General features: G+C 50.7%; 1 protein-coding gene across 1 annotated transcript in view; it reads right to left on the bottom strand.

Moving 5' to 3' along the window:
- The window catches only part of LOC102169978 (short transient receptor potential channel 2), a 37,247-nt gene that overhangs the window by 7,659 nt on the left and 16,192 nt on the right, over positions 1 to 13,396 (bottom strand). Inside the window, exons 8-15 of the mRNA XM_005689869.3 lie at positions 12,810 to 12,882; positions 11,448 to 11,575; positions 10,648 to 10,756; positions 9,690 to 9,735; positions 6,618 to 7,337; positions 4,790 to 5,002; positions 3,546 to 3,710; positions 2,244 to 2,418 (exon numbers count right to left, since the gene is read on the bottom strand). Coding sequence (XP_005689926.1) covers positions 2,244 to 2,418; positions 3,546 to 3,710; positions 4,790 to 5,002; positions 6,618 to 7,337; positions 9,690 to 9,735; positions 10,648 to 10,756; positions 11,448 to 11,575; positions 12,810 to 12,882 — 1,629 coding nt within the window. The remainder of the gene's footprint in view (positions 1 to 2,243; positions 2,419 to 3,545; positions 3,711 to 4,789; positions 5,003 to 6,617; positions 7,338 to 9,689; positions 9,736 to 10,647; positions 10,757 to 11,447; positions 11,576 to 12,809; positions 12,883 to 13,396) is intronic.

The raw sequence follows: 13,396 nt of genomic DNA, 5'->3' as shown, positions 1-13,396 counted from the left end.
CAGAACAAGGCCCAGCAATCACTACTGGATAAACACTGATTAAGCTCCTGTCATGTGCCAGTGGGATCCTGTGGTGAAGAAGACATACAGGCCTCCCCGGGCTCGTATTCTAGTGAGGGAGGTGGGCAAGTAGCCAAGTTGTTACAGCCCAGAGTGGTCAATGCTAAGGTGAAGGAGAGCAGGGGAACAGAGGCTGTCTTTGGAGTGTTCAGGAACTGATCCTCACCCTGATTTGGGAACCAGGGAAAGCTTCACTTCTCACAGAGAGTGATGTTTGAGCTGAGACTGGATGGAGGAGGGGAAGCTGGGGCAGCATGGAAGGGGTGGGGGTTGTGGGCCTGGAGACAAGCAGGGCGTGGTGGGAACTGAGTCCATTTCCATGGCACCTGAGCACCTTGTGAAGGTGGGATGGCTGTCAGTGGTGTATGTTGAATGGGTGGATGGAATCCTACTTGTTTAAAATATCTTTATTTGGCTGCGCAGGGTCATACTCGCAGCATGCCAGATCTTCAATCTTTGTTGAGCATGTGGGATCTGTAACTGTGGCATGCAGAATCTTTTTTAAATATGGTGTGTGGGATCTAGCTCCCTAACCAGGGATTGAACCCGGGCCCCCTGCATTGAGAGTGTGGAGTCTTAACCACCGGATCACAAGAGAAATTCCTGGATAGAATCCTAATTAATTTATCCATGTGTTCTCAGGGCTTTGCTCACAATAGACTAGCAGCAGGTGTTCACTACATGAAGAAATGAGGAATGTTGTTTCTTAAGACTTCTTCCCCTGCAGGCAGGAACGATACCGGTTTCATCTCCACCCAATACAGGTCAATAATGATTAGTAAGCAGTTGGATGGGACACTTTTCCTCTTGGATCACTCTTATTTTCTTCTCCAGAGTTTCTTGGCCAAATTTCCTTTTGTGCCTCACTGACTGACTTGTTACAGGGTGGAGGAGCAGACTTAGTCTGCTGGTGGTTTGGGAGTTGCCAACTAAGCTAGAGGTAAGTCAAGAGAAGATAGATGAGGAAGGTGCCCAACCTAGCTGCTGAGCTGACTAACCAAATGCTCGGCAGAGCTCTGGGGGTTCTTGTCAACTGCATATGCTGAACTGTTTGAGAAAATGCAGTTTTGCTATAGAAGGAAAGAACACCAATAGAATGGATGAAACGTATGCCTTAAGCACATGTAAGTTAGTTATCCAGGTGACATGTTGGACAAATAAAGCAAGTAGAACACACGTGTTGGGCTTCCCAAGTGATGCAGTGGCCAAGAAACTGCCAGCCAATGTAGGAGATGGAAGAGACGCAGGTTCAATCCCTGGGCCAGGAATATCCCTTGGGGTAGGAAATGGCAACTCATTTCAGTATTCTTGCGTGGAAAATTGCATGGACAGAAGAGCCTGGTGGGCTATTGTCCATGGGGTCACAATGAGTGAGACATGACGGAGTGACTGAATGCACACACACACACACACAGAGCATGTGTGTGAACACATGTAGAATATTCAGGGTCGACACTCAATATTAGTGACACACTGAATATACACGAGACAGATGAGGCCCTTAGGATTCATCTGATCTTAAATTAGTTCCCCACTGGTAATACCTAGTGGCCTCACAAGTTCTCTGCAACAAAATTGCAAAGAAAAGTCATAGCTGCTCACCAGGATGATTAGTAAGCCACAGCTATACATATGTGCCCCTGTGTTTCTCCTGCAGATCAAGTGCTGGGCCCAGGCAGCTTCTGGCCACTGTATCCTCTGCTCAAACCTCACTTCTGGTCCTTAAAACAGCACCATCATAAGTACACCATTTATATGTACTTATGTAATAAACTGTATGATTCAAGCATCTTAATTTGGTCTATGAGTCGTTCTGCTCCATGACCTTTGGGATAGATTGTCTGGTGCTGTACTTGCTGGCTACCGTTAGACCAAGGTGATCTGCCACCTGACACCATGGACCAGTGTCTTATTTGCAAGAGGATATGAATATCCAGAATGGGCAGCGACTAATGCCAGGGTAGGGGAAGAACGGGGTCCATACTCAGAGATCTATCACAGGGTGCGATCCCCTGATTAGAGGTGAATGGGAAACCCATGGTGAATTAGAGCCCGGAGAGGTCTGGTTACATATTCAGGGAGCATCCATAGGGGCTGCCCTGTATAGGGGTGCTCACTGTGAAGAAAAGTGAGGGGGCCCCCAGGAGGGAGTCTACCACAAATAAAAGGCCTCACCCATGTACCTGCAACCCAAACCATGTGTAGTGAAGTCTCCCAGACGCTCTGGCTGCGGCCTCGGAAGGTACTCAGCTGCGTCTCCATGACCAGGGACTCTCCCAGCAGGAAGATGAGGAACCACAGGTAGGAGGCCGAGTGCAGCAGGAACTTCAGCACCGGGATCTTCAGCAGGCGGCCAAGCTGCAGGGAAGGAAGGAGAGCAGGCTTCTCAGAGTCCTGCTCACACCTCTCCCCTCCCAGGAGAACTTCTGGAGTGCTCAGCCCTCACGTGTCTCCTCCTTTCATTCATTCACTCATTCAGACATTTATCAAGAATGTACTGTATATTAGGCTTTCCCCTTTCACATTGATGTTTTCCTTCACAACTGTAGGAGGTAGGTATCATTATTTCCATTTTTAAGCTAGGAACTGAGGATCACAGAAGTAACTTTCCCCCGGGGGGGGGGGTCCCCCAGGCTCTTCGATCACAGCCATGTTAAAAAGTAAGTTTATCATCTTTGGATCTCAAACGTCTTCCTCTTCTTCCTGTGTCCCCATCCTAGAAAACGTCCCAACCACCCAGACCAGGAAGCTTGAAGGCATCCCTGAATCCTTTCCCTTTCTCTCACACACTCTGACAGTCTCTTGGACTCCCACCCCTCCCCCAATCCATCCTTCATATCCCTAGGAGAGAGAGCTTTCTAAAACACAAAACTAATAGGATCTCTCACCTCATTACAATCCTCCAGCGGCTCCCAACATTGCATAAGTTTCTGTGGAACCTGGGCCCCTGCTTGCTTCCCACCATTTGCTAATTTTTATTTGCACTTTTGCTTTAGCTGCACAGAATTCCTTTCAGTCTCTCTAATGCTTTGCATTCTCCTTCCCTGGGATGTTGAATGGATGCCCTCTTCCTACCTCCTGGAGCACTGCTTACCCTATTCCTCACCTGGTTTACAGGGTCTTGATTTTTTTTATATCCACAGTGCCAGGCATGATGTCTGGCTCACAGTAAGGAATAGAAATATCTGAGTCCAAAAGGGCCCCCAAAGAATTTGAGGTTGGGGTGGGGGTCTCATTAGGAGAGACTGCATATAGGACTCAGGCTTTGGAGGCAGAGAGACCTCAGTTTCAATCCCAGCTCTGCTATTTCCTGTGGACAAAAAAGAATTTCTGTCCCCTGTGTCTTCACTGTAAAATCCAGGTGCAATGCCTACCTTCCAGAACCACCTCAAACTACCTAAAAGGAACATTAAGGGCCCAGCTCAGGGCTTGGCATAAAACAAGTGCTCAATAAATTACAATTATCATTATTTCTATTCTTGTACCCGGGACTTGGGCGCCAGCCAGTAGCCAAGGCAGAGGAAGGGCATGGTGAGGAAGATGAGGAAGGCAATGAAGAGCTTCCAGATGGTGGTGCTCCCACGCCAGCCAGCCAGGTTCCCACACCAGATGGAGGACAGGACTTGCTGGCAGATGGGGTGTGCTACAAACTAAACAGAGAAGGGTGTGAGTGGAGGGAGTGACCACTGGCCAGGGAGGAAGAAGAGGAGTCAGTCAGGCGCCCTAAATTCCTTGTATAGAAAGTGAACCATGTTTCTTTTCTCCCCAGGGCAGCCAGCTAAGAAGAGAGGCAACCCACTTGCCAAGCGACCTTGGGCAGACTCCACCCCTCTTTGGGAGTTAGTTTCCTAGTCTATGAAGGAGAAACTGAGCTCAAAGAATTTTCTGGACTCTCCAGATCCCACATTGTTGAATCTAAGCCAGGCAGTGGTGGGTGCAACTGGATATGGGTCCCAGAATCCTAAGGGTTCTTTGTCTTCTTAGGGATGTGGGGCCCCAGGCAGCAAGGAAAGGGAGGAGGGAGGGAGGAGCAGGGAAGGTAGAATTTGCTGACTTGGGCAGTCATTGGAAAGGAAGGTTTCTAGTTAAGCTCCTGGTGGGCTAGGATATCTGAGGGTGGGTGAGAGGGAGCAGTAATAGGCTGGGGGAGGCTAGAAAGGGCACATGTCTTTGGCATAGGGGTGGGCATCTAATGAAATGGGGAATAATGGAATCACTTGATATTTCAGCCCTGAGAGATCTAGTCTAATCTTGCTGGATAGAGTGAGATATTGAAGTATAACCACAGAAAAAGCCCAGACCAAACCTACTCAGCAGGCCAACAAGTAAAACTCAGAAGTCTGGTCTGGTTGGGTCATGGGACTTCCAAGGATGGACAGAGGTTAGGGACTTAGACTGACGGTAAGAAGGGAGGGTGGGGGACCCTTAGGATCAAGGGCCTGGAGAGAAGGGTGCTCAGAATCAAGATCTAAGAGGGGTCCTGGGACTTCCCCAGTGGTCCAGTGTCTAAGACTCTGTACTCCCAATGCAGGTGACCTGGGTTCGATTCCTGGATGGGGAATTAGATCCCACGCGCCACAACTAAATCTTGGCACAAAGAAATCTAGATATTAAAAAAAAAATGAGATGGTCCTGAGGGCAGAGAAATGACTTGCTTAGGGTTGGAGAGGGGCCATCTAGAGGGGGCAGGGCAGGGCAGGGCAGGGGAGGCGGGCGGGGCCCAGCTGACCCGCTTCTGGTTGTAGTTGACGGCCAGTCGCAGCCTCGCCAGGTTGGGGATGCCTTCCTCAAAGGCCTGGCCCAGACGCTCGGCCTCGGGCTCAGTCTCGCTGTCCTCGCCCAGGTCATTGAGCACCGCGGTGACCTCACTCTGGTTCCGGCACATGCCCAGCAGTTCAAAGCCATAGTCCTGGCTCAGCGACTCCAGGGCAATGTACTCGGGCTGTAGGGAGAGAGTCCAGGTGGGCTGGCCATCCTGCGGGCCCAGCCCAGTTGGGTCAGCCCACCCTCCTGACACTGGGCCTGGGCCACTCTGTCCTGCCCTCAGCTGCCACTTCCCCACAGCTGATGTCACCCTAAACCATCTATTCCTTTCTTCTCTGCCACCCCACTTGTCTTCCTGGCTGTAACGAGGCACCTGCTGTGTCAGCATTGCTTCTCTGGTGCCACATCTATCTCATTGCTGAGTCATTTCAACACAGACCCCCATCACCTCTGCTCACCCCTTGTCCTTTCCTTTCCCTCTGCCTGTTTCAGTTTTGCTCCTACTCTTCATGCCTTCTTGGGTTCATTACTTTTGCTACCTTATATGAAAACACATGCTGGCAGTTTTGGAAGCTGCAGAGTGGGCAGCTCTTGCCTCCACTTTCCCTACCTAGCTTCAGTCTTACTTGGGGCCCTAACACCAGAGAGAATCCAGGCTAGGATTCCAGGAGGCCCAGCACGGTCCCTCAGGTGGCAGCACCCTTGGTTATGCGTGTCCCCTTTCCAAGTCTCTGTCCCTTGCCGGGAAGGTGGGGATGGTCATTCCTGTGTCTCCTTCTGTGCGCTGCTGTGTGGATGGAGGGAAAGGCCCTGGGAGAGGGCTGCTCTTCCTGCTACCTGGACGTGGGGGCCCTCATTCTCTGATCCTTTGACTCAAGAGAAGCAGCACGCTCCTCCCCCAGCTCACCTGGCACGGGTTACATCCAGCCCTAGGCCTCTGTTTTAATATCCCTGTCTGTTTCCTCGCCTAATGGTAGTTGTCACCATGGGGATCAAGTCGGGCTGGCACCGAGAGGATGTCAGTGGATGAGTGATGGATGGAACTAGACTGTGAATTCAAGGCCCCTGATCAGTCCTGGCCTCCAGGCCTTCCCTTCAGGTGTTCTGTCTGCACAGAGCCCCTGCTCTCATCCCATGTCTCCTTTTGCTAGCTGAGAGTCTTTGCTTGTCCTAAACCCCTACATCAAATATCCTCCCTACTCCTCACTTGTGTTAAACCACCTGGTCGTGTAGCCAAGGTTAATCCCGCTTCCTCTAAGGAGTCTGCCCTGCACATGCTGTAGCCCCCTATTTTCTGGCCCTTGGAAGCCCTGTAGCACCATCCACAGAGGCCCCGAATGAAGCTGAGCCTCTGGGGAGTCTTGTCCGCCTCACTCTGCCCTCTTCCACCTTGCTGTGATCATGAGCTCAAGGCCCCAACACAGGCTGCGCTAGGTGGGACCACACAACAGGCATTCAGAAAGGACAGGTTTCTACTGAATGTTATCTCTAAGTCTGTCCAGCTGTTTTTCTATCTGTGTTCTCCCTCCTCCATCAGACAGACCCAGGACACCCCTAGGGTGGGGTGTGTGTTGCCCCCATGAGACTAGGAGCCCCTGGAGTGACAGCTGTCTGCCATTAGAATGAATCCCCTTCAGGGCAGGATTCTGGCACTCTCCATCAGAATGGAGGTTTCCTGAGAACATCTTTTTGTTTTTCCTCTCTTCCCAGAACACCCACCAGAGACCCGACCGTGCCCCGGTGGAAGGACAGATACAGGGCACTGAGGGCAGGAGGAGGGAGCAGAAACCAACCTTAAATTCAGGCTCCTTGCGAGCAAGGTGCCGGAGCTCGCGGCTGAGCTGGAAGGCAGCGAGCATGGCGTCCTCGCTGGCCAGTGAGAGATGGGCGCGGCTGGCAATGCCGCGGTAGGTGTTGATGCGAGACAGGGAGAACTTGAGCAGGTCGTAGCGGCGCGCGTTGCTGCACTCGAGGCAGGCGCAGGAGACGGGGTGTGGCCGTGCGATGGTGTGACCCTGGCCCATGAGCAGCTGGGCGACCTCATATAGGTCCTTCTGGCAGGCCAGGGTGAGGGGCGTGACCCCGGGGGCGAAGCGGGAGGCATCGATCGACGAGTCAAAGAAAGCCAGTGAGGAAGACCTGGTGTCCACCTTGCGGCCCTTCTCGCGTTCCAGCCGGGCCAGCAGGTGACGCACCACTGCGGGTTGGTTTGTGTCCACAGCCACCAGCAGGGCCTCGTGGATCTGGCGGAAGTCGAACTTGACGTTGGCCAGCAGCACATCAGTGATGGCCTCGTGGCCCAGGCGGATGGCCAGATTGAGGGCCTCCCTCCAGGAGCGGTCCTCAGCCTCCTCCACATTCCGGGGGGGCCCGCCTGGCCCGCCGCCCAGGGCCTCAACCCCCACCTCCAGCAGCTGCTGCACCAGGCCTATATGTCCCTCCTGGATGGCACCCAGCAGTGGAGCGGGGAACTTCAGCTTTCTGTTCATGATCTCTGTCCAGTTAGGCTGAGGCTGGATGAAGGAGCAGACAGGGTGAGACCTCGAGCCCCCAACCTTCTTTACTGGGGGCCTCCCTCACCCTTCCATTTTCAAGCCCTTAACCCTCTATACCTAGCCACCATTATAGTCTTCCTGGTGGCTCAGATGGTAAAGAGTCTGCCTGCCATGTGGGAGACCTGAGTTCAGTCCCTGGGTGGGGAAGATCCCCTGGAGAAGGAAATGTAAACCCACTCCAATATTCCTGCCTGGAAAATCCCATGGACAGAGGAGCCTGGGGGACTAGTCCATGGGGTCACAAAGAGTTGGACATGACTGAGCGACTTCACTTTCACTTTCATCCCAAACACAAGTTTTTGTTTTAAGGTACACTTAATGTTTGGGCTTTCCAGGTGGTGCTAGTGGTCAAGAACTTGTCTGCCAACACAGGAGTCAGAAGAGACGTGGGTTCCATCCCTGGGTCAGGAAGATCCTCTGGAAAAGGACATCACAACCCACTCCAGTATTCTTGCCTGGAGAATCCCACGGACATGGGAGCCTGGTGGGCTACAGTTCACAGGGTCGCAAAGAGCTGGACATGACTGAAGCAACTTAGCATATAGTATTTAAGTACAGGTAGTTTTTTAAACCCTCAGAAGTATGTAACTCATTCAATTCTTAAATATCCCTATAAGGCAGGAGCTATCACTTCACCCTGTCCCCAATTTAACAGAAGAGGAAACCAAGACTTGCCAAGCCACTGAGACAGGGTGGTCGCCCAGGCAGTTTGGTTGAGAAGCTGGTGTTCCTAGCTATTCTTCCATAGTACTTCTCAACTCAAATAAAAATTAGTAGTAGTAGGTAGCGTTTGGATTTCCAGAATCTCTACTTCAAAACCTCCCAAATGTGGTAGGTAGGTAAACACTTTCCCTCCTTTAAGAAGGAAAATAATGATGCTACCACTTTTATCTGTTTTACTCTGAAACTAAATTCGACATTAAATGATATATACTCTAGTATGTATAGTTTATATAATGTGATCATCTTGTATAATGACAATATGAAAGTCCTCCCCCACCCAGTTATGTCTATGTAGGGAATACACTTCATGTCCATATTTTCCAGGAACTAATCATTTTAGAAATACCCTTTCATACCGTAATAGCTTCTTGTATATTTTTGTTTAGCTGTTAGTCAACAATATCCCATTGACTGGTATGAAATGCTGATAATATTTAGAAAATTGGTCTTGGTTGAAAAATGCATTTTTTTAAAGTTGAGTGGCTTAAAGCCACACACATTTATTCTCTTACAGTTCATGCAGTCAGAACTAAATCATATCATGAGGCTAAAGTCAAGGTGCTAGCGGGGCAGGGTGGCTCTAGGGTAGAATCCTTTTCCAACGTAACTGCCTGGCAGCTACGTCCCAGAGTCACATCCCTTGCATTCCTTAGTTTATGGCCACTTCCTTCAGCTTTAAAAGCCAGTGGCATAGACTCTCAATCTCCTGAAGATATAAAGATTAAAAACATGTTTTTAGTCACTATTTTATTGTGTGGATTCAGGTTAGGAAAGAGTTCTTCACACTCTTCATCCAAGTTATTCATCCAGTTCTGACGGGGGCCGCCTCCCTCAGCACAACTCCCACCTCACAGGAAGCCATACACAGTGGGGCCACTGTGGGCAGCCTGGGAAGGAGCAGATTGAAGCAGGACAGGGCTGCCCTGGGAGTGGGACTCCCAGGTGGGCACACAGATCTCTCCAGGACCTGCTCCCATCTTGTTGACATCCTCTTCCAGCTGCTCCTCCCTGGCAAAGTCCCAGAGCTTCTGAAGGACAGGTCCAGACATGTCCACACAGGAGGGTCTTCGAACTGGGTTTTTCCCAAGCCCCTGAGCACTGACCAGGCTTCGCGGCAGGATCCCACCAGGCTCTCCTCCACCAACTCGCCAGCTCTGCCCTCTCCTGTTCTGGGCAGCACTCCCTCCAACCCCCTGGTGCTGCCTTGCCCCTCTTTCCCACCAGGCCCAGCCCTTCCTCACTGCTCTTCTTTCTGTGCCCAGGTTTGGGCCTCCGACTGCTCTCTTCCCACCCGCAGGGTGGTGTCCCCCACCTGCCTGGCAGCTACGCTGTCCCCGCCACTCCTCTGAGTCAATCTATTGTTTTAATCACAGCCAGAAACGGGACAAGGATAGGGGAAGGCAGGGAGCAGAGGCTTCTTACCGTGAGGGGGTCCATGGCTGCACCCACCTATGCTGGCGGGGACAGCAGGAGAGAACACCGGCTCCTCTGTCTGCTCCCCTAGCTGTGCCGAGCTTTCTCTTTCCTACCCCTTCCAAACCCTGCCCTCCCTCTACCAGGCCCAGCTGCTCCCTTTCTGCCCTGTACCCTGGAGACCAGGGGAACTGGTGTTAGTGCCACACAACGAAACCTTCTGGGAAAGAAGAGAGGACACAGATGCTCAAAAGGTAGGAATATATTTTAGAAAACCACAGGTGGAAGGGACCTTAGTGACCTTCTGGTCCAACAGCCCGTGTGCTGATGTGGCCTGGGATCCGCCCAGGGTTCCACAGCCAGCCACTCCTTAGTGTTTCATCTGTCTGATTCCCATAAAACTCAGGAGGAGGATGGGATTTTCTTTTTGTTACTCAGGGTTAACTCTGGACCCAAGATAAATAATTTGCTTAAAGACACATAACAACACTATTACCTGATTATCCTAGGGAGGAAAGTCCCAAAGGATACTGAGAGTACAGTTCATGGGGCGCTGAAGGTCATGCTCACTCAAAAATCACTCTCACTTTTCCCAGGACACCACAGGATCTTATCTGTAGGGTAGTGCTTTTTTTTTCCCCACTGGGCCTCAATTTTCCTCTCAAGAAAATGGGCACGAGGATACACACCACTCACTGAGGGGAAGATGTTCTGGATTGTGTCCTGAAGCCCTTGAGAGCTCACCAATTCTATCCCAGAAGTCCCAAAGAAGAGACACATGGAGCTGTCCTTGGGAGACAGGGTGCCATGGCGACAGAAGCCTTGACAACCGGGAGTGCGGAGCAGGCTGGGCCCGGAGGTGCCCTCAGGCAGAGAGTCCTAAGGGAACGAGCAGGGGGAGGACAGGAGCCTGGCCTCGTCAGCCCCTCCCAGCTGCCAAGAGAGCCCCTCGTCCGTTTCTGTCACAGAGAGCAGAGGGGGGCCAAGGCCGCAGGACTTCATGGCTCAGGCCTGAAGGACCTCCCCGCACATGCTGGCATGTTCTTCTATTTCTCCTGCCGAGAATGGCAACTCGCAGATAGGACACTGGACCCAGGAAATGGGCGGCGAGCTCTCCGGGGAGGAAACCCACAGTACGTGCGGAGACGAAGATGGTGATGAGGCGGGAGAGGCTGGGGGAGGCGGGGAGGCCCCTCCACAAGTGGCAGCGTGCTGGGGAAGCATGTCAATGCTGAAGGAGCCTTAGGGGGAGAGGAAAGAAGGTGGTAAGAACCCTGGGCCCACTCCTGGGCGGGAGGTCACCCCACGCAGCCTGAAGGGAACATCTGCTGGCAAAATGCAGCTGTTTTCACAGGAAAATTTTACTAGGGTTGAATATTTGACACCTGATGACATCCAGTCACAAACATTTTTTGAGTACGTCCTATGTGCCTGACACTGCGAGGTGCTGAGGGATGTAAGCCCAGGCCTGTCCTCACGGACTATGGCGTCTAGGGGTAAAGATAACTTGTGACCACAAATAACTGTCACAAAGCACAGGGTGAGAAGTGCTAAGCCCAGGAGAATCAGAGAACGCGGCAGGAGCTCAGTGGGAGAGTATCTGAGGTCAGAGAAGACCTGGCAAATAAGAACCACCTGAACAGAGACTTAAGGAGAAGCAGAATTTGGTCACGGAGGCAGAAGTTTTGAACGAATTTCTAGGTCCTCGCTGATAACATTGTAGTTTGCTCCCGAGGACAGAGCCGAGGTCCCTTCCTCAGCTTGGTGAACACAACGTGAGGAGGAGCTCAATACAGACTTGTACGGAACTGCAGATGACAGAGGCCAGAGGCCCAAATTCACCTGGTTCCTGGCAGCTCTCCCAGATCTCCTATTCCTCCCTCAAGGGACACCCAGTACCCCCTCAACCACCCCTGTGCCCGAGCAGCTCACCTGCACAAATGGGGCACCACCCACTCTCCTGGGCTCTGCTGCTTCGGGCCTGGGGCCGCAGGTGTTCTCTCTGGCCTGCCTTTGCTGGCCTCCGCTGGTTTGGCCGAGAGTTTGAGTTGGATACAGGCCTGTGAGAAAGAATGGTTAAAGACCAGCTGTTAGCAAGAGGCCCTCAGGGCTGAAGGAGCCTCAAACCAGGGTGAAAGGGTGCAGACATGCTGCTGTGGAGCCAGAAGCCCTGGGCTGGGGTCCTGGTTTGCTCACTTGACGTATCAGACTTGAGGGAAGTCATTTAATCTTTGAATATTTGAGAACAGAGCTTCTATCACTGCCTTCCGGTTTATTATTTTTTTACAGACATAACACACATCTCATAAAATTCACCCTTTTAGAATATATTATTCAGCAGTTTTAGGATATTCACGAGGTCATGTAACCATTACAGCTTACTCCAGAATATTTTTATCACCCCCAAAAAGAAACCCTGAGCCCATTTGTAGTCACTCCCTACTCCTCTATTCCCACACACTCTGACATACTTTTTGTCCATTTAAAAAATGAGGTTATCTTTTATTACTGAATTGTAAGGGTTCCTTACAACTTTTGAACTGTGGTGTTGGAGAAGACTCTTGAGAATCCCTTGGACTGCAAGGAGATCAAACCAGTCAATCCTAAAGGAAATCACTCCTGAATATTCACTGGGAGGGTTGATGCTGAAGCTGAAACTCCAATACTCTGGTCACCTGTTGTGAAGAATTGACTCACTGGAAAAGACCCTGATGCTGGGAAACATTGAAGGCAGGAGGAGAGGAGGATGACAGAGGATGAGATGGTTGGATGGCATCACTGACTCAATGGACATGAGGTTGAGCAAGCTCCGGGAGCTGGTGATGGACAGGGAAGCCCGGTGTGCTGCAGTCCATGGGGTCACAAAGAGTCAAACACAACTGAACCACTGAACTTAACTGAACTGAAGGCTTCCTTTATTTCTAGATACGAACCCCTTATTGAATACACGATATGCAAATTAACCGCCTTTTTCTGAGGGCTGTCTTTTAATTTTCTTGACGGTGTCCTTTGAAGCAGAAAACAAGTTAAATTTTAAAGAAGCCCATGAGATATAGCTCACTTGTCTTCATTTCTGGTTCGCTTCCAGGGCCACCTCCTTGCCCAGCTCCATGCCTGACACTATGCAGACAAAGACATCTTTTCTCTTGCTAGCTTGCAAGTCCAGACCATGAGAGCAAGACCAGACACCAGGGTGCTCTCTAGCATAACTGAAACATGAGTGGGGGGTTGGCAGGTGCCGAAGGACAGGAGGTTTGGGGAGGTGATTTGGGGCTTTCAGGCTGACCTACTTACCTGCGGGCTCCCACTTTCCTCCTCTTCGTCCTGCCCACGTCCTTCTCTGCGTTCTGCTCCTCTGATCTGGGCTCTGTGTTAGAAACACTCATTAAATCTATTTCATTAATAAAAGGCCCTTCACATACAAAATTCCTTATTTTGAGAATATTCTATCCCCCTTCCCTGGTCAATTCCTTCTTGCTCCTCAAGTCTTAGATGAAATGCTAATTTCTGTGAGGCAGGATTCTCTCATCTAAGTCTGGTCATCCTATTATGCTTTGCCTTTGAAGTACTTATCACAGTTTTAAGTTTTAGATTTCCTTGTGTGACATGGATGCGTATCTCTCCATCAGGGTAGAAGCACTGCTATTTTATTTATTGTGGTGTCCCTGGCGCCTAGCCCAGAGCCTTGCACATACAGATGTGCAACTAACATCTGTCAAATGAACAGTAACAAAAGGTACCAATAACGATCTGTCTAGTTATTCAGAACTTATGGAGCACTACATACAGCATTTACTATATATAATATTTTAAATTTTTTGTTTATTTTTATTTTTGGGTGTGCTGGGTCTTTGTTGCCTTATGTGCTCCTTTCCTAATTG

The sequence above is a fragment of the Capra hircus genome, chromosome 15, assembly GCF_001704415.2.
Source record: "Capra hircus breed San Clemente chromosome 15, ASM170441v1, whole genome shotgun sequence".
NCBI lineage: Eukaryota > Metazoa > Chordata > Mammalia > Artiodactyla > Bovidae > Capra > Capra hircus.
Note: the sequence above shows the minus strand (reverse complement) of the source record. Positions and strands in the feature narration are given on the sequence as shown.